The 26,054-nt window shown below is 42.6% G+C and overlaps 1 protein-coding gene across 1 annotated transcript in view; it reads left to right on the forward strand.

Annotated features, from left to right (window-relative positions):
- Window positions 1–26,054, forward strand: part of CFAP47 (cilia and flagella associated protein 47) — a 2,216,809-nt gene that overhangs the window by 1,618,235 nt on the left and 572,520 nt on the right. The window contains exon 56 of the mRNA XM_069204610.1: window positions 13,063–13,219. Within this exon, the coding sequence (XP_069060711.1) occupies window positions 13,063–13,219 (157 nt within the window). The remainder of the gene's footprint in view (window positions 1–13,062; window positions 13,220–26,054) is intronic.

Consider the following 26,054-nt stretch of genomic DNA (forward strand, 5'->3'; position numbering starts at 1 on the left):
AGAGACAGAATGGAATTAGGGTGAGAAATGAGGAATAGGAATGGGGATGGAAGAGTAGAAGAAAAATATACTTACAGAAAGGAGGAGTAAAGAGACTGATGGAAATGATGAGAGAAAAGAATGGACAATGAATGTAAAGGGGATGGGAAGTGTTCAGTTTTTGATGTGAAATAAATTACAAATGCATCACTTTAAGGGGGGTAAGTGAAGCAGTGGCTTGGCTCCAAAAAGCATTGAAATACTATTTTTCCTCTTAAAAGGTTACATGCTGCAATTAAGGGAAAATAAAGCAATAAATATGCATATTCATGGTAAGTGTTTAAGGGTCTCTTGGGCCCTTTACATATAAATAAAAACACACAGGAGGAACTGTTAATTCAAAATCAACTTTGCCATGAAGTCAGGTGTCTCACAACAACATCGGGTAATTAAATAAATAATCTTTGCTTATTTTCTTAGTCACCACATGAAGTTCCCCAACCTTTGTTTTTGTTCTTCAAATAATCAATGTACTTCATTCTTTTTTACCTTTTAAACTGACTAGTCATACCTTATTATTGAATTCAAGGGAATAACAAAAGGTACTTTAAAGGGGCCGCCATAGCTGAATAAACAGGAAAATATAGATGATAAATAGAGGTGGAATCTGTCATAACTAACTGGATCATGGCACGTCCTCGCCTAGGTTTTTTTCCCAGGCTGCACAAAGTATCCATTACTATGGATAAGTGGAAATTTAGATGTTGTTTATGTACCATAAGTGCAGAAGCAATCTGCACACCATTTACATTTTTAAAAAAGTACTATATATATCCTTTTGCACATGCAAAAATAGTAATACAAATACAGATATACAGATAGCAGAAATGTTTCTGTATCATCATGCAGAATTGTGCACCGAGAAAGTCTTTGTCTTGTTAATAAATGCTTCCTCCTAGCCCGGCCCCTAGCTCTGTCCCAAACTCCAGCCTTAGTCCACAGCTCAATTTGGTGAGTGACTTATTTTTTCCCCATTTAGAGCACTGGTAGTAAGTAAAGGTAAGTAAGGGAGAGGCGCTAATCCACTTTTAAGATTTTTTTTTTACAAAACAATAGCTTTCCCTGACAGCACACGTGCACTGTAGGCGAAACCTAAAAACAGTACACACCATTACCTTTAGACCATAAAACGTAATCAGCTTCAGACTTATTTACAGTGGCCTTGGAGTGAATCCTACACAAGAAATGCACAGATAATGTAGTGTACATGTATACTGTTACAGACACTGCATAGGAACTTAGCTGTCAGTCAGTGCTTAATTTGTAAAAGAAGAGGAATAGAAGAATAATTTTATTTCATGCCATTAGTTAAAACCACACCACACATGAAGTACAACAATTATAACAATAAAAACAACACTACTTTAAAGTGCATCAAACCAGATATAGATTAGTAGCGAAAGTGCACTATCCCACTCTGCAGATGATTGTGTCGAAATAAAATACGCAGAACGGCTTTGAGCAGACTGATGTTAAGTATCAGCCTCGCAGGGCCTGCCACTCGGCACTGCAAAACCTAAGGGACCATCGTTATTCTCTGAAACAGACTCGGACCCTTTTAAATGGTTGAAATGGTATTTATTAGCACTGGTAGGCTTAATTCGTTAAAAACCTTGTATGCACTAGTGATCTTAAAAACTACATTTTAAAACTAAGGTAAGGTTCTGGGACTGGGAGGAGGTGACCCTTCTACCCACTAGAATGATCTGAAATACTGTACACCCATATGATCTAGCCCCCTATTGATCGCTGCCTTCAACCGTCTGCAATTTTTTTTCCAACCACTGCCAAATATTTGACAAAGTGGCAGATCATTTGTACATCCGTGGGTGAAAAGCAAGATAGAACCACCTGTCTGTAAGACCAGAGGCCTCTTTGTAGCAAGAGTTGCAGTAATGTTGCTTTTCTATCAACTTCTAGCTCTTTGCAGATACATATCAGGTGGACAAGGTCTTCCTTCCCTTTTCCGCACAGCCGGCCGACTGTTGCAGATGTTTTGCGCTCCCAAGGAGGTAGATGTAAGCGTGAGGGTAAGATGCCCTACCAATATCTCATTAATTTTACCTTGAGCAAGCTTGAGAAGCCTATGCATAGGTACGGTTGTGGCTCCACTTTGCAGTAACCTTGCAATACAGCCCACCTATGGGACCTTTGGTAATTGTCTCCTTGTCCTTTAACAGTGATACCTTATTAATAGATTTGTTTACTGCGGTTTTAAGGCTGTTGAGTGTGACTGGCATTGCCCATAGCTCTTGAAGTCCAAGTTGTGTTAGGGACTCTTTGAGATACCTTCGAATGGAGGAGCTACTTCTAGTTGCCAGGTCTCCCCACAGAACAGAGTATAGCGAATTAGGGCAGGCGTTCTTCATTTTAAACCAGAAGTTAATGTATGCACCTCTTCTAGTGAGAGACTGTTTTTGGAGGCCAAACTCCAACTTTCTTTGCGGTGGAGAAGAATATTTGGGGAGGCTGAAAATCGTTCTGAAGGCTTTGGCAATCACCTGGCCCAGCATTACAGCACCCCTGCCTCATAGCCCCTCGCTGCCGTAGGTTAATAATAGAATCAGATTTGCCTCTATTACTCACAGTAGTGGAATTAAGTTAGGACCAGGCACTTTACTTTTTAAGTTCTTTATGGCTAGTATGAGAGACATTGCCCTTTCTTTTCCAGGACATCGCACTACATTTTAAAAGTTCCTTTATTGTTGACCATAACACCTAGATATTTATATGAGGGCACAGTCTCAAGCGAACTGGCAGCCTCGCACCAGTTTGAGAACTTCCTTTTCCGGCTGTTTACTGGCATTACTTTAGTTTTTTTTCAAAGTTGATTTTTAGGCCGTTTGCAGTTGAGTAGGCATGAGTAGCATTGAGAAGGCTTTGCAGCCCAGTCGGCGTCCAGCTTATTAGTGCCAGGTCGTCTGTTTGTTTAAAGGAGGTTTGAAAGAGCTTTGCTGCCCAGATTGTGTGTGTGAGAATCACATTGATCTAGAGTTTCTGATAGACTGGCAAGAAAGATATTGAAAAGCGCAGGGGTGAGGACACAGCCCTGCTTCAAGTCTTTCCCAGATGGAATTCACCTTGAGAGATGTGTCCCCGATCCTAGTTTAACTTGCACCCAGGTATCTGTGTGTAAGGTAATTATAAGCCTCAGGAGAGTTGGCAATATTTTATGTGCTGCCAGCTTCTGCCATAACTTGACGCAATTAATCTTATTATCGATCAGTGCCACAAGTCAATAGTTTTTTGCGCTATTCTTGTCTACATGCTTGTGTATCGGATAGTTGATGGACCCCTTCCATGATGCTGGAATGATGGAGTCTTCCACTGTTTGCAGAAATAGCGGCTCCAGGTGCTCTGACCAATAAATGGCATCATGCTTGTAGAGTGCTGGCGGGATCCCATTAGTGCCTGGAGCCCCCTCCTGTCTCCCTTTGCATATGTTCTTTGGATTTGATTGTCTTGATACTAGAAGACGACTCATAGAATGAGCTTGACAAACACCACTCCCTAGCAGCTGGCCATTCCTCAATCTACACTTGAGAACAGCTCAAACTATCTAATTGGCAGGCTCCTTCCACCCCCTTGGAATTTTGCCCTGCCTCATTTGAAATGAAATGCTCCTGCAAGAAGGTCATCCAGACAGCTTTTGTACAGAGGCGAGTTCACCCCTTAAAGAGATGGACGTTGTAACAAGTTCACTTTCCCCCCAGAATCGTGTGTGATCTTTCCCTTTGATATCGTAGAGTTGTGCCCAGGTTGAGTCATCTCCTTTCCTTTTATATGTCCAGGTTAGCTTTTCAGGGCAATCGTTTTCTGCCTCAGTTCCTGTTGCAGGTGTAGGTTGCTTGGTTTCCAGTGCAGTTTCCACGATGGTATGTTTTATTAGTTTCTTGTGTAGTTATACTTGGTTTTGTTGTGAAGGGGTAAAGCGACTTCTGGCTTCTTGTTACCTGCTGGGCCCTTTCAATGATGTGGCACATGTTTTCCTCATTTCTTTGGTGAATGCCTCCCACGCGGCTGCGGGGTTTGGAATTGCCTCTTGCTAGGCTTGAAGTTTGTTCTTTGCAGATGCAAGGAGATGGACTATGGACAAGGCATTAAATTTGATTCTTTTGTTATTGATGGTATATGCTGAGCCCCTAATTTCAGTTGAATTACAAGGGGTTTCCAGTCTTGTCTTAAGCGTAAGCACCTGTGGAAGATGGTCACTAGATTCCTCAGCCAGCAGTTGATACATAAGGATTTTATGGTATAATGGTAAACTTGTAAAGGTGTAGTCTATGTTGACATAGCTCTTGAGGAGTGGAACTTTGTTGCTGACGGATCATCGTTCTGAAAGCACCAATTTAGGGCCCTGAGGCCTTGAAACTCCAATTCCTTCAGCAGAGTGTTTGCCTGCTTTTGTCAGATTGCCCATTGAGTTCCTTCCTTCTTGTAGGATTTCTCATTGTGATGAATAAATCGCTATTAATTTGTCTTCAGTAGATTCCAGAAGAAATAAGTTAAAATACCCGAGACAATAAAGTTTAGTTCTTTTTCTTCATCCATCAGCTGTTTGATTTCGCTGATCACAAGCTTGGAGCCCTTTGTCCTGCCTTTAGGTGGCAGGTACACATTTACAAACACCACCCTTCTATCTTCCTTTTGGCTCCGGATCATTACTCTGACTACCTTTATCTCGATGTGTTTCACCGACTTCGCATCTAGGTCCTTGACTTCACTGATTCTTGTTATGGAGGTGTAGATTGACAAACCCCTCTTCGAGCGGCCAAATCTGGGGACTTTGTGGGCTGGGACATGATGTTCCGTAATGCCCTCCATTTAGTATGGCTGCTCCAGCCATGTTTCCTTTGAGTAGGAGGATATCAAACGTTTGTAAGGAAAGAAGAACTTGCGTATCCAGTGTTTTATTACCTAGCCCATTGATGATCCAGGAGCAAACACGTATAGGGGTTTGCTTGTTTGTCCATTTTTCCAAGGCTACAGAGCTTTCCTTAGGCTGCAGGCCTGTAACGATAGTTAGCCCTTGTCATGGAGTGCTAGTTGAGCCATTTATTGTGTGTGAAATCCAGCTCTAATCTTCTGTGGGTCGACCTGTTAGATTTCTAACAGGTTGAGAGTTGTACCTTGTGCTTCCTGCCGGCGGGTGGCTCCCCTCAAACTTAAGGACTAGGTAAGTGATTTTCTGGATGTTTGAGCCTTAACTGGGCTGATTTGAAGCAAGTTAGGAGCTTGGATAGCCTGGGGCTTGGTATGGAATTACTGTTATGCCCTAATTTTTTAACTGAGCCAGTTCTTCCAAGATCTCCCCAGCTTTTTTTTTAACTGAGCCAGTTCTACCAAGATCTCCCCGGCTATTTCGGCAGTAGCCCATGTAGCTTTTGTTGCCTCATTTCCTAACGAGCCTCTGATTTTTACGAAACCTATTGCCAGCAGGTCCGATTATGTCAAGTGATTCAAAACCCTGGTCATTGCTAAAAGACATAGAATATTCCCTCTATTCAAGATGTCATAGTTTTCTTGCAGTTTGTATTCTGGAAGAAAAAGCCGAATGTTTGGTGACTGAGAAAGCCTCTGAGAGGGGTGCAGTTGTATGATGATCCTGGTAAGCAATTTCACCCTTATTTGAGCCAGGTTCCCTTACGGTGTAATCAGAAGGTGTAGGTTTAGCGTGTGAGGCACTGGCTCTGCCAGTTGGGTTGCTTCCTTGGCCCTCCCTTCAGATAGGTCTGCAGCCAAGCTGTGGCCCCGCCAGCCTTAAGGCCTCTCCTTCACCGTACCAGATTTTAGCCTCAACTTGTGGAATTCCTTGTTCTGGTGCTGCGGCGCGTATCCCTGATTATTGTGGGAGTTCTGTTCTGGCGTGCTGCAGCCTTCCTTATCGGTCAGGCAGGTCCTTCATCCGTGCCTAGGATGATTATCTTAGACCCGTCCTCTGCTTCTGCCAGCTTTCTGGAAATGGCTAGGTTGGGATCCTCTGGAAGCTCCCTGATGGATTGGGAGCTTACAGAGGTTGATTGAAAATAGTTGCAAAATAATGAGTGTGGGTGCTCAAATCTATGCTCAGAAGCCCACAGACAGTGGAAGTAAATGTTGGTGAGCTGAATACCAAAGCTGCATAGTATTAAAGCCACCTCATTCCTCGTTTTCTCACTACCAGATGCTCCCTGACCATTTATCTTATACTTGCAGGTTCCTGCTTTCTCCCTTTGTGACTTTTTGCATTCTTCTTTCTGCTGTGTGCATTTTTCCGTCTCTTGCCCTCAGTAAATTTCTGATGTAGAAGATTTTCTATCACCAGAAATGAGTGCCTGTGCTCCCCACTGTCTCAAATTAGGCACTGCTTTTGGTAGTGCAGTGATGTCATAGCCCAGGGGAGCTTGCTTTAGGCAAGGTACCCTTGGATCCCTCCTTTCACCACTGCTGCAAGTAGATGTCAATTTTCAGTTGACTACAGAAGAGAATGAGCTAATTGTAGATGAAACATACTTTCAGGAAATGGAAGCCACAGGCTGTTTCTGTGGTTGGGAATTTCATAGAGAACTATGCTATCTAATTAGCAAGTAATCGTTCACCTTCATCTTTTTTGTTGGTTTCTTCTATTATTGACCTTCCTCAGCGTCTACTGCTTGCCTCATAATTTTGCACCCATAGAGCTGTCTCTTTATTTGACACTGTTCTTCCTCGATATCATTTCTTTTCCGAGGGAACCTAAATCACAGACTTAAGCTGTAGTTGTGGCCTGGATCTCGAGATATACTTAAGTCAGTTTTGCATTTGTGATTCAGTCTTTAATTAATAAACACCTTTTAGAATCTTCAGTCTTGTACTCCTTGAGGGATGGAGTTGGTAGTACCATTTATTTAAAAAAAGGACTCTGAACCTTTTAGTGCTCACTAATTTCTGGAGTAGTGATAGCCTACTAGTGACTTCCAAGCCTATGCACAGAATTGTTGTTAACCAACCTTATGTGTTTGTTTTTGTTTAGCAATATCTTATTGTCATTCCACGTGCTGTCAGATTTCGGGTTTGATTATGGAACTGAGATATACCTGGTTGGCCTAATTGAGCACATAAATAGGGAAATGTGGGCCATCAGGTCCCCCTGACCTTGCTGAACAGGTAGCTTCTCACACCATGTCACATCATCCCTTTGGAGCAGTTGTGCAGGGAGACCACTGGTGTGGATCTGAACTGTCCATTATAGCTGAGAGTTTTTCATTGATTTTGATCCTTTTAATGTACTTTATAATTCTCTTTCTTTGACAATCTTGTTTCATGAGTCAGGAAGGTGGGTGCGAGTAACACTCTGGCCCATGGTAATTGTCATCAGGTAAGTAACATCTTTGCTGTGATACAGGAGTGAAGACTCTAGAATCAGTACCTTGCCCTCTCTTTTGATCCAGCTACACGCCCCGCTCCTTCCCCATCATCTTTCCTTTCATACCCCTATTCTTCCCCACAGACCTATTTCCATCACCCCCTCCAGCCGTTCTACCTGATATCATCCTTTTGCCCTACCCCAGTCACTCATGATTTCCCTCTCTTTGTGTTGCACAGTGTTTCACTGGTTTTATCTAGATGCATGCTTTATAAGTCTACATACATAAACATTTGAAATTTCTTCACTGTATTGACTTGTAGGCAAAACTGCTGGTTAGTTACTGCCTTGACTTAAAATTAGTCCTTAGGCTAAATTTTAATTACATCAGGTTAATTGGAGTAATTTCAATAATTACACATACAATGCAAAATTATAGGAATTACATATTACCCTAGTTTGAGTAGTTAAGAGTAATTTGAGGCAAAAAGCGTACCACAGGAGCACAGGGGCAGCAAACTAAGAGAGAGTGAGCAGCTGCTAACTGCTACTGTTTGTGTCCTATAGCATTTAGTGCTATTTTCTTAGCACAGAATGCATCCTTGGGCTCATTTTGGCCATGAGCGCATTAGGAAAATAGTGCTAAATGCCGACTCATACTTTTGATACAGTTTCATATTGTAGGAAAGTGCCACTGTTGGCATGGCTAAGCCCCCACTTTTTGCCTAGTGTTGTTGCCAACTTTGATGTAAAGTGTGCTGGGATCCTGCTAACCACGCCCCAGCACCTGTGTTCTTTCCCAAAAACTGTACCTTTGTTTCCACAATTGGCACAACCCTGGCACACAGTTAAGTCCCTTGTGAAAGGCACCCATGGTATCAAGGGCCCTGTGGCCAAGGAAGGTCTCTAAGGGCTGCAGCATGTATTATGCCACCCTAGGGGACCTGCCACCAAGCACAAATACACTATCTTGCAGCTTGTGTGTGCTGCTGCGGAGAAAAAGAAAGAGTCGACATGGCACCCCTCTCTGGGTGCCATGCCCACAAACCACTGTTTGTGGCATAGGTAAGTAACCCCTGTAGCAGCCCTTACAGCCCTAAGGCAGGGTGCTCTAAACAACAGATGAGCAAAATGCCCCTACATTGTCTAAGTCCATTCTTAAACATTGTAAGTGCAGTGTAGCCATATTGAGTATATGGTCTGGGAGTTTGTCATTACGAACTCCACAGCTCCATAATGGCTTCACTGAATACTGGGAAGTTTGGTATCAACCTTCTCAGCACAATAAACCCACACTGATGCCAGTGTGGGATTTATTGAAAAATGAACACAGAGGGCATCTTAGAGCTGTCCCCTGTATGTTAGCCAAACTGCTAGTGTACGACTGTCTGTGCCAGCCTGCCACTTTCAGACAAGTTTCCGACCACATGGGGTGAGTGCCTTTGTGCACTCTGTGGTCAGAAAGAAAGCCTGTGCTTCACCCTCCCCTCCCCCCCCCCTACAGGAACTGTGACTCCTGGTGGTGAGCCTCAAAGGCTCACCGCCTCAGATTACAGTGGCCCAGGGCACCCAAGCTAGCGGAGCTGTACATCACCCCACTTTTGGCAGCAAGTCAAGTGGGAAAATTAGGGAAGACAGAGAGGAGTGACCACACCTATGGTGTCCAGAGCTGAGGTGACCCGTCCTCCCTGCAGAATCCTCCATCTTGGTTTGGAGGACACGCACCAATTGGATTAGGTTTGTGTCCCCCCTCCCCAAAGGGAGTGGGCACAAGGAGGGTGTCGCCACCCTCAGGGACAGTAGCTATTGGCTAGTGCCCTCTGACCCCTATAACGCCCCTAAATCTAGGATTTAAGGGCGTCCCTGAACCCAGCTCACCAGATTCCTGGTGACCTACAAGGAGAAGAAGGACTGCTTATCTGAAACCCCCAGCAGAGAAGAAGGAAGACAACAACTGCTTTGGCCCTAGCCCTACTGGCCTGTCTCCTGCTTTAAAGAACATGCAAAAGAACAGCGATGCGTCCAGCGGAACCAGTGACCTCTGCCAAACTCCAGAAGACTGCCCTGCACCTATAAGGCCCAAGAACTCCCAAACACAGTGGCCCTGTCTAAGAAAAACCCACGGCCCGTGTCCTGGTGGTCCACCCAGCAAGAGAAGGTCCCCAGGCGATGGAGAGGTTGACCTCTCCACCCCTCCACGGTGACACCTGCAGAGGGAATCCTGAAGACCCCCTGACTGCGAAGCTCCAGACAAAGATATCCGACGCTTAAAGACACACTGCACCTGCAGCCCCCAGGCCTTGGAGAAAGCAACAACTGGCGCAGTCCCGTTCAGCCGGCGTCCCTCCTTCCGGTCCAACCAGTGGTGTGCCCGAGACACCCCCCTGGACCTCGCCTGCAGCCTCCGAGTGACCTTCGAGGTCCCCTTACAGACCAGCATTGGAAACCTGATGCCCTATTTGCACCCGGCCGCCCCTGTGCCACTAAGGGTGTGTGTTTGGTGCCTACTTGTCGCCCCTCCAGGTCTCCTCTAATCCCCCCTAGTCTGCCCTCTGAATCACAGGTACTTACCTGCAGGCAGACCTGATTCCCAGTACCCCCCTGTCTCCATAGGAGCCAACGTTAAAATTGCTCATCATTGACCTCTGCACCCAGCCGGCCCCGTGTTGAGGTGGTGGGTGTTTGGGGTTAACTTGAACCCCAACCAGTGGACTTTGTAAAACCCAGAGATTGACAATTTAAGTGTTGTACTTACCTGTACAACAATCAAACATTTCTTCCCCCCCAGGAACTGTTTCTGAAAATTGCACTTTGTCCATTTTTAAAACAGATTATTGCCAATAATTCAAAAACCATATAACTTATCAATTTCAAACAAAGTACTATTGATACGTGTGGGAAATATGAATCTATTGAATTAATTACCTGCAACCTGAATCTTGTGGTTCTAAAAATTAATTAAGAAAATATATTTTTGCTATATAAAAAACATTGGTCTGGAGGTTAAGTCATTGAGTGTGTGCTTCTTCTATTGCCTGTGTGTGTACAACAAATGCTTTGCACTACCCTCTGATAAGCCTGACTGCTTGATCACACTACCACAAAATAGAGCATTAGTATTATCTACTTTAGCCTCTGTTAAGCCTTTGGAGAACCCCTGGACTCTGTGCACACTGTATCTCATTTTGATACAGTAAATACAGAGCCAGCTTCTCACACACATCATTACAGTATTACACCAGCTATGCCCACCCCTACTTAAAATAGTTGTCTGCTGGATGTCTTAACTGAGAAAGGAAACATTTGCAGGATGTTCTAGATCTACACTATGTAAGAACACTGTTTGCGCAGATTTCTGCGTTTAGGAAATCCAGATAAATCAGGCCCTTTTTTGAATGACAACAATTACCTAGAAAAAATATTCACCAGGATTGCGAACCACACCTACTTCCATACAAAACTCAAAATACACTACTGACACCCCACTATGGCGAATCAATGCTGATTTCTGTCAAAGTGGAAATCTGGCTTTCATTGAACATTGTGTTTCCCTGGAACCCCAGATTGGACTGCTAGTAAATGTTTCTTTCACCTGCACAAAAGAAAGCACATTATCCCATTTCTATTGTAAAGTTATAAAGCTGTAATCGTTGTAGCTGAATTATGATGGCTCCCGTTTTACCTTCCATTATCCAAGTGCTTTTCTTTTTACAGAATGTCACTTGGTGGCCAGCCTTTGGACTTAAGAAATGTGAGCATGTATCTGAAGAAGGCCTGGGTGGATTTCGCGGAACGCCAAGAAATGACCAAAAAACTCTGCCGTGCTATGTGGAGTTCCACAAGCTGTGGAGTGTGTTAGGTTGTGCTGTTTGCGCAGATTTTTAACACCGGGTGTTTGTCCCGCACTGAAAAATCAGCACAAACTGCACCATGAGCAGTGCAAGAGAGCGCTGCTTCTTTTCTGCTGCTCAACTAGATTTTCTACTCGAGCGGCAGCTTCCTCAACACGAACGGAAGGTTTATCAATGCAAGCAGTAGCGACCATCTGCGACCACACGCATTGAGAACTCTCGCTGGGAGGTGGTCTGGAGTAAGATTTTCCTCACTCGCGCTTGCCAACTTAACGTAGGCGAGCGCGAACAAGGAAAACTCTGTTCTGCTACTCGGTGTTTTTCAGAACTCTACGCTCTAAGTGGAGTGCGAAGTGAGGAAAAACTCTGCAAACTCGGTGAGTGGAGATGAATTCACCGCCCACCCCTAATCTGAAGCCAATAATTCCCCTACCAAGTTACCAGCGGAGAAACAAATACGATTAGCATGAAACTTCATGACATTTAAATTCATGAAAAAAGTGACAAAGCAAAGTGCTGTCTGCAGCTTCCTCTTTTGTAATAAGCACGTTTATTGGTACTTACGATGCAAACACAAAACATAAGCCAAAGTATACAGTGATAATCTTACATACATTTCAGGTTGCATATGCAAATCAAAGACATAACAGCAAAAGATATATAATGGTGTTGCCAGTTATGAGAATTATAGAGGAAGAAGTCGCACGCAGATCACCCAGACCTCCCCTTGATTCGATGAACACGCTCAAACCGTAAAAGAACTATAGGCACCTAAGGCTTGTCATAGAGAAGCCCCTTCCCATGCTAAGTTGCTGGTCCCACATGTAGTACACTCAGCATAGGTTTTTAAATTGAAGCAGGAAGTAGCGGGCTGAGATCACAGCTGCATATGGTGTCATAAGAGAGCCCTTGTAGTCCTGTTGTCCTGAGGCCTAGGAGAGCTCACATGACTCTCCTAGGCTTCATGCAGTGAGGCGAAAGAGTCTGGTCTGCTGGTAGCAAAGAATTTAAAGGTATGGAATGGTTTCCTGTCCCCAGTGACTTTGGCTTGAGGGGGACTGAATTTTGCCACCTTGCCAGCTTGTCTCAGGTTGGGAGAAATGACATGATGCAATAGGAGGTATTGGAAAAATTATTTTTTGTGTAAGCTTTTACTTGCTCTCTGGGACCACTGGACATGACGGTGATGTTGATGTAACAGCCCTCCTGCTTCCCACACTGGCCCTGCTCCGTCGGCGATCCTCGTGCTCTCACATCCTCTATATTAAATAAAAAAGTGTCTGTAAGACGTGCAGTGATGTGCTTGTTTACCACATTTTAACACCAGCATAATGACTGCCTCCTACACATTTGGAGTCTTCTCATCCCTCTTACCTTTAATCTATTTGCCATCCTCTTTTTGGCCTGTAGACAGAACCTAAAAATGTATCCGAACAACATGCATGAACTGACCATTGGCAAGAGACTTCTTAGTGGTAGGTAAATTGTGCTTTAGAAATGTTGTCGTGTCAGTGTTTGTATATCTTCGTTTGTTTGCCACTCTGTCAATGGTTAATCCGTCTCCTCTAAAGTTTTATTTTTGCTCAGTACTAAGGTCCTGATCTCCGATAGCTGAGCAAAGCAACCTTACACATGTGTCCCCTAACCACCTTCACAAAGCTCGTAACCAGTTAATTGTAATGCAAATTGATGCAGGAAGAATCCTTAGGGTGCCACATCCTCGAAGTACCATTGCCTTTAAGATATACTGTACCAAAACATAGAATAACAGATTGAAGAATATTTAAAGTAAACAGCATATCTGATTATAAATTGTTCATTATTTTTCAAACCTTTTTTTCTTGACAGATTGATGAATGGAAATTTCACCTCTCGGGCACTGGACTTATTCCACAACCGATGGAGTCTGCCAGCATAAGTACAAGTGTTGGTTGTTTAACTTCAATCATAATATCCTTCAAAAATCCAACCGATGAACATGTTCTTATAGATGTGGTGTTAACAGGTAAATTGATGATGTTGTTGCTATATTAGAATTGTAGTGAGAAACTCCTACCTTTTAAAAATGAATTCCATAGTACTAGTAATTAAGCTTATTTCAGAGATTGTCGACATATGCAAAGAGAGCAACAAAAGAGCATAAAAATAAATGAAATACCAAGCACATAAAAGAATTGAATATGCATAATAAAATATAGACTATCAATTATCCAAGCATATTCCTTTGACAGCGGCTAATAAATACACGACTTTCAGAGAAACAAATAAAAGGAGGGTCCAGTAACTATACCGTCAACAATGCTTTCATTTTATAAAACCTAGGGGGCTCAAAACAGGTTTAAAATATCTGGCATAGACTTCGTTATAAAAATCACAAACCCCCCCCCCCCCCCTAGAAGTGCAGTCCATTTTGGGAAGACAAAAAAGCATCACAAGGGCAGGGTTTGTTCTCAAAGAGGTAACTTCAGCCTGTAGGAAAGGCTAAACTGTTGCAAACGTAGCCCAGTCTAAATTTGAATAAAAGCCATCTGTCACAGTTGGAGGGGACAGTTGTCAAATTAAACTCCATGCCTAGTGATGTGTTCAGCAGACTAGAATTGCTGGCATGGGTATTCTTGACTTTCTCATGTTCCCTTTAAAGTCTAATTAGACATACACTTTTATTCTTGAGACAGGATATCTCCTTGGAATGGATATTCCAGGGTTTAAAAAAGGGTGTGTACTGACCAAATTAGGAGGTGGGTTCTTAATGTAAATAGACCAGTGTATGGATGGAAATTATCCAACCTTAAACAGACTGCAGTAACATTGGGACTGAAAAAGGTGGCTGGATTGGACCAAACTGAGAGTCAAACTACAAGTTATACCAGGCTGATTTTATCTTTGTTGTAGGACATAGCAAGCACCTCGTGACAAGCATTGTTAAACGTGCTAGAGGGAGGACCCATTTGTTTTCTATAAAAATTCTAGTCTGCCAGAATACTCCACAATTTAGCCCTGTTTCCGAATCAGATGCAGAACTGAAATCCATGAAACCCAGTTGAATATTGTTGTTGTTAGCCACGCTGCACTAATTTGAGATTAAGACACTGTTCTACTATACCAGTGCCACATGTGAAACCACACTATGCTACGATACAGTATTGTTAGAATTTCAGTGTGGTAAGATGTTATTTTGCATGATTCTGTCAGACACTCTGGTGTAAGATTAGTCTGTAGCAGAGTGGATCTTTGAAATCTCCTTTCTTGTCTACAGGGATAGCTATAGATTTACTAGGTGCATTTAGTAGATTAGTGATATTAGGGCTCACTAACCTACATTATTTTGGAATACATGAAGGAGAACCTTATCAAGCCCTGGGTCCTTACCTAGTGAACATGATGCAATCACCTTGACTGCATCGTCTGGTGTGAACACTAAGCTTTTTTCAGCTGACATAACTGTACAGCTGAGGGCAAAATAACAAAAATGTAAATATTACTAAATTGTGTTTTCCATGAATAGGTGGTGATGTGTACATTCAACAGGGGAGCATGGCTATCCTCACACAAAAGTCTTTCAACTATTTTCCAAAAGAGGTATTGATCATTAGACTTGCAAGAAGCTAGAAGGGCTTTCCACGCCTTGGAATCAAATGCCCCCCTTTATTCAGGAAATAGCTTTTTCATAAACCAGTCTAAGTCTCCTGACCTCCTCAGCATTCCTATGTGTTCTTTTGAGTTCCTAATGTAGGTCAGAGGCTGCCTCTAAACATGAATTGTTAAACCACTGCAGTATAGCAATATACACATAAATGCTGTTGTATGTTGTACTTATCACAAAGAAGATAGCAAAGAAGGGCTAACAATCTGTCTTGACTCCTTGAACAAATGATGGTCTCTTAAATTCATAATAATGCTCAAGGTTACCATTTGTTAAACCTGTCCCAGTCAGGTTTCAATACTTGCTATCACACAAAAATTGCACCAGTCATGGTTGAGGTTGGTAACCTTTATTTTTCTTATGAAAGCTTACTAGCCATATACTTTTAGACCTTTCCTCCTTTACTGTTGGGACCTAAGGAGCTTCTGCACCATAACTTGACTTAATTAGTGCCATCATCTGTGACAGGAAGGTACACACTGGATCAAGTCCTTTTTTTCTTGCAAGCCTCAAAGCCCCCTTTCATGTTACTTCTTATGGTTTTGCTGATGGTATAGCCTATCTTTATTTCTATATTTGTCAGAGACCATCTTAGTTCCTTTACTGAGATTTTAGGAGCCCCGTTGTCCTGGAAGATTCAGTTCATAGGAGTGGTCTTAATTTAGATAGCTCAGAGACCAGAACAGTTGTCCTGGTTCCCCAAACAGTTGCTTAGATCATGTAAACTAATATACCATATTCTTTGGTCATACCTCTAAATCATCCTAGTCCATGAAGAACCTTGGTGTCCTCCTTAACAGTGAATGGAGCATGTACTTCTGTGTCAGCACAGTCCATAAGATGTATATTTATTGTTAATCAACTCATTCAAACTGTGACCATGCGTGGCAGACATCACCATAGCTAAATGGTCTCCCTCGTTTACACCAAATTGGATCACAACAATGTCCTCAATGTTAGCTCATTCAAGTGATGAGTGTAGTAGCTTGAACAAAGTCCAAAATGCAACAAGCAGGATGATTAATGAAAATAACTGAAAAGAGATCTTTTTCATGAGCCAACAACTGACAGCATTCACTAACTTTTTATGCTCTAATGAAGGTCAAACTTCTCTACCTAATATATAGGTACTTGATGGCAAATCTCTAAACTACTTCATATGAATATTGCAATCGACATACCCGAACAGATACCTGTGATCTGACCTCCTCCAATTTTTGTATACACAAAGCTCTAAGAGTATGCTGGCTCAGTCTCTGTATGGTGTACTAAAAAGAAATACACCCTGCAGAGAGTCCAGTGGATCCCCAAATGGTTTGCAGAGGCAAAGGTAGATAGGACTAATGCTGTATTTTGTGGTAGTGTGGGAGAGCAGTTAGGCTTATCAGAGAGTAGTGCTAAGCATTTGAGGTTCTCACAGAAGCAATAAATGAGACATTCACTCCCAAAAAAAATCTGAGACTTATTTAGAAAAATAACAATTCCTTTGATATATGTTTCAAGCCCAAGAACTTTGTAATCGGTTAAGTAGACTTTTAAGCATAAATACTTTCCAGTTTCAGAAATCAATACTTAAGAGTTTTCTCGCTGTTATCCTATGGAGGAAAACAATGTTCAGCAAACACAGGGTTAACAACAACTTACGAGGTCAAGCTCAGGGAGTAAACACAAGTACTAGGCACTCATCAGAACTACAGAGGTGCAGTAAGGTGTTGGGTGCCCAGTGGTTCTTTATGGGAGTTGAACCTCCTGCCAAACAGGCTGCAAGCTCTGGCTAGGGTCCCAGTCGGGAGCAATAAGCAGATAGGTAGTAGACTTGGGGTGCTCAGGAACATAAGTGCACCTTTGGTGCTCTTCTCCAGTGCCCAGGGGCGATGGATGCAGGGGTGTCTTTAGGCGTCATTTTTCCTCATCTGGGAGCACTTGCGGTCAGGGGGTCCTGCATGTTGAGGCTGCAGGCATCGTTAGGGGGGGGCGGGGAGTCCATCAGGGGTGGAATCAAGCTCAGGGGAGCCAGCGGAATGTTGTTGGTACCAGTGACCCACCTCAGATGGGGTCAGGGATGACAGGTTCAGTGGTTGCTGGAGATGACGGATTGACTCTAACCACAAGGCTGCAGGAGGGGTGGCTGTGTGCAGAGGCTGCAGCCAACTTGGGGGAGCCAAAGAGGGGTGAAACCTGAGTGGACTTGGACTCCAGACAGCTGGGAGACTGGGCTGGCACTGTTAGTTGGCTTCACCTCTGGTTATAGTTGTCAGGTTCAGAGGTCACTTTGGGTGTCAGGCCCTTGCTTTTCCAAGGGGCTGTAGAGTCCTTTCTTGAAACTTTGTAGCAGAGCAGTTCTGCTGCTTGCAGGAGTCTGATTCTTTGTAAAAGGCAGGGAGTCCTCCTGGGTTTCTTGGAGGCTCAGCTGCAGGATGAGTCATCTTTTGGCAGAATCTGTTGAGGTGAGCAGGCAGGCTGGAGGGGCTGGTTCCAAATCAGCTGCTGTTTCCTTTCCTCTTCTGCAGGGGTGACTCTTCTTTGTGCTTCGCTTCATAGGTAGTCAGGAACTGAGTTTTAGGGTTCAGGGGTGCCACCTAAAATATCAATTATGGAGCGTTACAGGGTGTGTCAGTTGATAGCCAATGGGCTGACCACCTTTAGGGTGGTTACACACTTTCTAAGACCACTTCCACTGGGAAGTGGGCATAACTCTAACCCTAGTGGCCTAATTCTTTCCAAACAAGATGGAAGACTTCAGCTCGTTCACCTTCAGGGTGGGACTGCCATGAAATGGGCACAACTCCTAATCTGCCTAATTTTCCCACCTGTGCTGCCACCAAAAGTGGAGTCACAGCAGGGTGTAGGTCATCTCCACCATCTGGAAAGACCTGGGTCGCATTACAAAGGTGGCTGGGCCTTTGAAGCTTCCTGCCCTAGAATGCACATCCTGCCTGGGTGAGGTGATAACACCTCGGCCCAGTGCAGGCTCTTGTCTTAGGCCCTTGAGAACACTGGCTGTCACCTTCGGGGGACAGAAATGCGTCTCTGGTGGCTGAACTGCTCAGAACAGTCAGTCAGCACACTAGTAGCTGGAAGGTTTTCAGGAGGGTCCTCTAAGGTGGCCTCTGTGCACTTATTAATAAATCCATCACTGGGGTCAGTGAGGGTTTACTATTGTGAGATGTTTGATACCAAACATCCCAGGATTCAGAGAAGCCATCATGTAGCTGGAGAACGCTTAATGATCAGTGTCCAGCACAGCCACTTAAAATGACTTCCCTGTTCACTTACTATGTGTCAGAGTGGACAGAGACATAGCAGGGGCCTATCTTCTCATGCATATACGCCCTCACATGCGCCTGGGTGCACCCTGCCTTAGGGGTGATTTACACCTGGTGCATGCACTGATAGGGGACCTGAGACTCATGAGCGTGTGACAGGTCATATTTTCAAGTTAGCCTGCACCAACACACGCAGTCTGCAATGGACGCACTGTGTAGGTTTGATGAGGGGGTCCCTGGGGTTGGCACAACTGATGCTGCAGGCCTCAGGAACCTGCCTTTGTACCCCAGGCCCTAGGTACCTGGGGTACCCTTTACTAGGGACTAGAGTTCTATAATATGGTCTATACCAGAGCATCAAAGAGAAAGATACCGAAACTCCAGTGTCTGGCATACGAAGCAGCTGGATCATGTTATAACCCAGGGAAATCTTCACACATCACAAAAAATCAAATGAAAAGGCCCTCTGTGTTGATCTCAAATGCTGTTTGTGACTATTTCTTGAAGAGAAACCCAAGATCGAACAGTCATAATGGGAAGGCAGTTTCCTACATGGGAGTTTACCTCTGGAATATTTTGTGTTAACAAATTGAAAAAAGAATCCCTTTCCAACCACCTTTCAACACAACTTGACCCACCCCCGAAAGCTCTCCAGGAAGACAGGGCTCTCCTGCATGCAGTTTGAGGTCTTTTGAACCCTGGATCTCAGCAATCCGCCTCATAGACCTGAAAATCTAAAACCTCTGCTAGTGTGATGCTGAAGAATAGAGGAAGATTAGCTATCTAAAACTGCGTCACTTATCCTCTGTTCTCAGATCATTCTGTCACAAGCCATCACTTTATAAAAACTCTTAACATAAATAAAACAGTGTCTTAAAAGTATTTCTCAAACTGTAAATTGAAAGAAAAGTAGGAGATTTAAAATTCAGCCCAAGAATTACTAATCGTTGGTTTACTAGCCACGTTAGGCTGAGTGTAAACCTGTAATCACAAGAGTACACTGAGCCTCATAAATAGCATTTATATATTGTTCACCAAAAGGCCTAAAGCAGGGAGCAGCCTCAGCAAAAACTGTAAAAGAAGGAAGTGGCTTGAAGAAATTGTTTAAGGAGAGGAAAAGCAGGCATAAAAAGTTGTAGAAAAGTGTTGCAATGTGGAGTAATGATGGACAGGCTGCACAGACCAGTGGTTTCTTACCATTTGTCAAATTCTATGGTACTGTGGTGTCTCGTTAGTGTTCATTCAAATTTCAGCCAAATAGCATTATTATCTGGGTATTCAATACATTAATTCTGCTGCCTTTTCTGTTGGGTATAATTGTTTTTTGGCCCCTCCATTTTGCTGGACTGGCCCTTGGGCTCGAGCTGCTTTGGTTCCCTCTGGGTTGAAAGTTTGTTTCTGCAATTACTTGGTCTTAGGTTCCTAATGTTGGGATCAGCTTGATGAAAAAGCAAAAGTAAGTCTTCTTGGGTTCATGCACTAAACAGCCTCCTTCTTGTCTGGTAGTGTGTATTGGGTTTTCTATAACGTAATGACTTCTGGAAGCAGGTTTTTCAAAGAAAAGAGCTTGCCAAGCATAAGGCCTTATACAAAAAATACTAAAATTGCCTTTGTGTGCCTTAGCTTATGATTGATGGCTGGGATGGCCATTATTAGTGATGCTGAGAAAGAATGCAACTTTACGGCTGGTACTTTTGGTGGGCTCACTAATGAGAAAGACAGGAACCATGCTAAATATGGCATGCGTCTAAAGCAGGGCCCCTTGTTCAAAAAGATAACAAGTATGAAAGTGGGCTTCTTCCTCGCATTTTGGTAATTGCTTCCATATCGTTGGTTGCCACTTGTGTAGGCATCTTGATTCTGATGTTTAGAGATGGGATCCAGATGGAGGCACACTATATTTGTGAGGTCGTATTGAAGGAGTAGGCAATCATTGGTTGTTCTTAGGTTGAAGCTTAGTTTTCTGCTATTATGTGTCAGCTTCCTTTAGGTGTAGAGCCTTCTTTTTGCTTCAGTGTATAGAGATCTACTGGGGCAGCCAGAAAGGACTTGGTAGGGTTCTTTGGTGTCCCAGATGTTTTTATTTCGAACAGTCTAGTGTCCTGCTTTGTTTCCCTGGCAGGTGCCAGGAGAAGGTCTGAGAACTTCTGGTTGATCCTTTAAATGAGCTGTGATGCTTGCACTTCCATTCACTGCACTACAGGTGTCATCTTTAGGTCTAACACTCCTGTAAGATGTCCTGTGTGTGGATGAATTTACAAAAATTACATGTTCCCACAAGAATCCATTGCTACCAATTGAAATCACCACATTGAATAGGGAGGAACACAAGTGAGGTGCTGTGCAGGGTGAGGTTAAGGTGTACACATTTGCCTCCACACATACCCAAAAATATTGCTAATTGAGCAATACAAGTACATTGTCACTCTCTTTATATCAATCAGGAAATCTACATTTCCTCCAAAGCACCCTGCTTACTGCTCCATATGTAAAGAGAGGCCAGGCAAAGCCAGGATTTAGCAATTTAGCACAGAAAGCAAAGATTTGAATCTCAGATGCGGGAGAACATTGTGTTATATATGTAAACTGGGTGAAATTACAACCAAGAAGATAACAGCAAAGTGAATCTACCGTCCAGTAAGTAGCTAGCCAGTCTGTACCTGAAACTCATCTGCATTACTCCCTCCATGCCGACAGAGGGCACCAACTCCATTATGATGCCAGCATTCGAACACCTGGTGATGTCACTGGAGGTATAAAGTGCCCAACAGCTGTTGCAGCAGTTTGTTTTATTCCATGCCACGGATATGGATCTGGAGCATGCCCATTTTTTAAAAATTTTAATGTGTCTCCTCCAAAGAAATCGGGCTTTAAGCCATGCAGAAATGTGAGGGTCAGATGCCTATCACTGACCATCTTAATATCTGCTTATGGTGTCTAGTTGCAGATCATAACACACATTCATGTGATTCCTATAAGAATATGCACTCTACGCCATTAAGAAGAGGAAGGCAAAACTATTTATGTCCAAGGTGAAAAAGGTAAGAGAAGGCTTCGCTCCCTCCCAAATCTTCAAGAAAACTGAAGCTTATATAGAAGAGAAGGCATGGGGCGAAACAAAGTAAGTCTCCTAGGTCTCATCTTTCCTCAGATTGCTTCTCAGAGGTGTCTCTCAGAAATTATTTCAGTAACACCACCTGAATCCGGCCCGCCATCTACACCTCAGGATCCAACTTTATCATTGGGTGGTCCTCGCTCATACCATGAGATTCCTACTCCAGGAGCAGACCCTGTGTTCTTTTTAAATACTACGTTCAAGGTATTTAGGAGGGCTATGGGGAATCTTCGGGCCACAGGGTATCGGAAGGGGCGATGTTAGGAGTTCATCTATGAATCTGTCATCAGCTTCATTCATCCACTTCTTGCCCCAGCCTTTGGCTCCATTGGCGTCAGCACCATAAGCAACATAGCCAAAGCCTGTTTTCTCAACACCAGCCCAGGCACCTTCCACACCGCTGGTGTTGATTTCTGATCTGACACTGATGGTGTTGACCTTGGCACTGTTATCTAAAACTCGGGCCATAACTTTATCAAACCCTCCAGATGCACCTCATAGGTCTGGGGAAGAGGCTCTGCCATCAAAAAAGCTGCTTAAATTACCACTTTCTTCTATATCCTAACTGAGGCTCTCCAATCTACGTCACAAATGGCTTAAGCTATTTTACTCTTTATTAAGGCAAAATTAGATCCAGATCTGTCTGAAGAGATAGACCAACTACTGCCGCAGCTTTGCATAAAGTGCCAATTTGAAGCTGAATCACGACATTCACTTGTAAGCCACTTTGCTCAGCAAAGGCAAGGAGGAATTATGGCATATAAAAAGGCATTCAAGCTCAGTAGCCACAAAGAGAGTTTTACTAAAGAACAGATGATTGATGAACCTCCAAGTCACACCGTCTCTGAAACTGTCATCATAGTTAGAACTGTATGCTCAGGGATGGAAATCAGTGCAACTCTAATAATGGCCACAAAGAAAGTTCATCATGCTTCAGTGTGGAAGCCAAAGAAAGTCTTTCAAACGCTAAAGTAATTAAAGCTCAAAATTAGACACTCAATGAAATCAAAATCTTGCTCAGTGGCAGAAGTAAGGGTTGCTGTACAGCAAAAGCAATAGAACACCAAATGAGACCCTCTCAGGAAATTATAACATGAAAAGACAGTCATGCTCAGCAAGGCAGACACAGGCGTCTTCCTAATGCTAAGATGAATGAAACTCATTATGTGGGCCTTTCTGAAAATGGCAATTTAGAAAAACTTCCAATCTCTGGGGCAGAAGTCTATTGGAACCTTTCTTATCCCTAAAGAGTTTGAACCACCAAAACCACCAAATCAGACTCTGGCTAAAGATGGCACGGATAGCCCATCATGCTTAGTGGGGGAAGTCAATGAGTCTTTCTCTGATGCTAAGGTGATTGAATCTACTGGTCAGACTTTTTCTGAAAGTGACAATTTGACTACCAAGACTTGGGGCATAAGTCAATGAGAGTCACTCCAACACAAAGGTAATAGGACCTTTGGATGTAACACCCGGATTAGATAAAATGGTCAATTTCTATCCTGAACAAGTAAATCTCCATCTAATCTTCCCATGAAACAAAGGAAATATGAGGGATGGCTCCCTTTCACGTACTTCATTCCACCTGGCTTCTCAAAATAAAACAATCACAACTGTTCGAAAAAAGAAAATTATTGTGCAGAATATTAGAAATGCACAGTAAAGCAAATTCCTGCAATTAGTCAAAATAAGCTCTGCGTGCCCAAAGATGTAGGTGTCTCATTTCAAAATCTACCACTACTACCGGCACTAGTACCTCAATTAACATCTTGCTTGAGTTTATTATCACAATCAGCCACATTAAAATCCACGCGAGATGAAAATACAACAACCAGAACATCAATTACAGTAACAATGTACAAATAAAGTCAGCCCTGCCAGGATCGGAGATCAGCATCCTATATGTTGTCTACAAAGCTGCAAAACTGAATCCTTTCAAATGTATTCAAATAAACACTCAACACATGAAGACAGTAACGTGAAGCCTGCGCGCACAACATTGAAACTAGGGAACCTTGGTTTTTTGGTGAACTGGAGATACTAAAAGTAAGGTTAGTCGAAGGCAAAGCTCTAACTACTCTAAGGTTATTGTAAGTATATTCCATCTTTGAATAGACAGAGGACTAGAACGGGGGGGGGGGTGGTAACTATTCCTTGGGGAACACTGAACCACAGTTTTTAACCAGCACTTAATTTTCAGCATTTTGCATACCCTTCAACATGAATCAGACCAAACAACATGGATGCTATCATCTCCTTAATTGCAGAAGATGCAAGACATGGTTTTTAACCACCGTTATGGACAGAATAAGCATTTCCTAGAATAATTCATGGATTAACTTTCTCAAAATGTCAGACTCAAGCAATATAATAATGTTAGGAGATTTCAGCATTTACTGGGGAGACAAAGCTGACAAGGGAGTGAACAATCCTGGCAATATTCATGTAGGACAACAACCAGATACAATAATTTATCTTTCCCACCTACATATGAAGTGCTACTTTAGACATCACAATAGCCAAGTTTGGCCAACTAGTGTTTTAGAACACAGGAAACTTAGGGAGGAAGGGAGAACAGTTTACAGTTTACAGAACAGATCATCAACAAACTTCATTTTAGCTACTCTCCTACACAAAGGTATCAAGGGAGCAATCTAAGTGCCAGTGAGGGGGGTTTTCTTAGCTTTTGTGAAGAGAAAATCCAATAATTTATTAAAAAACATTGATGTGTGTATAATATTCAATATCTCTTTAATATGTCCTGAAAGTAGAAATAAGAGACAATACAAACAAAGGTATTATGATGTCATTAGCAGTATAAAGTAGTGGAAGCAAACACCCTCTGTTATTGCCAAACAGTACAGAATCAAGAAAAGGAGCAGGTATGTTAAACATAGAGATGAAGATAAATGATCTGATTCTAAATAGTTAACTGGACTGAAGAGTGACCATGACAAGGCCCTGGCGGAAACAGAGAATCATTTCGACCCATCACAACCTTTGTTGGGTTTGTTGAAATTACAACAAATCTGAAAATGAAGGAGCTGTGAGAAAAGAGCTAGGTTTTGAGAAAGGCATATGGATAAATAAAAATAAGTATTACTTAATAATATCAAGTGTATACAATAGTGAAACACAAGGAAAATACCACATTAACTATGGACAGGAGGCACACCCCAAAGAATGATTGTAGGGATATTACTGGTGTCAATATATTTAATAAAATTTTAGATTTCCTCTTCAGTGAAGCAAAGAAAATCCCCATTTTATCAAAAAACAATGCTATATGCATGTTCAAAGCCTGAAGAGGACTCATTCAGGACATGTTCTGGCTCAAGGTAGAAGGTTCTCGCCAACTGATACCAATCAACAGCTCTAAAAATGTCCTCAGTCTTGAGCCAGCAAAGAAGGCCTTGAACTATGGGGCCATGAGTGGAATAGGTTCCCAGGGTGAAAATATCAATGCTGGATCAAATTTGTCAGTTTGAAAGGACTGGCATGTTGGGGTCTCTTAAAAAAAGAGATGACATTGATCAGGAAAATCGTCTCACAAAAACGATTGATCACTTCTCACCTGTCCTAAATTCACTAAACTAGCTTCCAATGGACATATAACTTTCTTAGAACTGCAAAACATCACTTCGAAAGCCAGACACAACAACACTCTGACAATCCAAGCACAGAAATCAAAAGTGCTGAGTAAAAGAGAATGACATTCAAAAAGCAAAAAAAATGAGAAATCCTGAAGTTCAAGAAACAGAAAACTCTCAACCAAACTCTGTGATGCAAATCAAATAATCTAGACCAACATAAAACCTTATGGGTTGCCTTCAAGAAAGAATTCCTGTTGAATAGTTCACTCTGTTCAATGAGAAACAATGTGCAAGTTATGGTTCACTATGTTGAATTTTCAACAAGAATACCCATAGGCAAAGATGAGTTGAAAAACACTTTCCTCCTGCGATAGGCTTGAAGTCGCCATTAGGATGAGCTCTAACAGTTAATTAACATTGGTTGACTATCCACTGGAATGAAGTGTATAGTGGGCTGTATAGTTATCATGTAAGAATAGATTTTTTAATAGAATGCTGAAAGCATTACCAGGACAGAGGATGACTTGCCTGAAGTAATGGCAGAAATTTCTAACATTACTGATGTCTCCAATAGAGCTGAAGACACCACCAGTTGCAGCCATTCTGAGTCCTCCGCCTAAGCCTGACGTGCCAGAAGACATTAGTAATTTAGAAACATAACGGTTGGAAATTTCTAGAAGCAGTAGGGTGATGGGCTGAGTGTCGTAACAAGGGTGGTCTAATGATAATCTAGCAGCCATCAAGTTGATGGAGAGAAGGGCAAGTAACTTAGGGACAGATTTATATATCTTTAGAATGATGATTCCCAAAAAGCATTTTTTAATCACTATTTTGTAATTGGTATTCTAAATATATGAAACGTTTATTTCTAAATTTGTGATTCCTACCAGGTCACAAATTTACCTACCTCATGAATAATAATGAGGTAGGTTACAACATGCAACCCATTAGGATTTGTCGCCATCACAGGGATGGTGGCCTGCTTGGATCAGCAGGACCACCATGGCTTGCGATTGCTTTATAATAAAACAATCTTCTTTTAATTTAAATGCAGCGGATGCAATGAAAAAAAGAAAATGAAACCTTTAATTATCATTTTTTAAGAGGAGGCAGTGGTCCATTGGAACAAAAAAAATAAAACTTAACATTTTCAAAGGGGAAGGGGCCCCGAGGAGGCCCTTTCCATTTGCAAATGGGTTACCACCACTTTTAAACTGGTGGTG

Source organism: Pleurodeles waltl, chromosome 8 (assembly GCF_031143425.1).
Source record: "Pleurodeles waltl isolate 20211129_DDA chromosome 8, aPleWal1.hap1.20221129, whole genome shotgun sequence".
NCBI lineage: Eukaryota > Metazoa > Chordata > Amphibia > Caudata > Salamandridae > Pleurodeles > Pleurodeles waltl.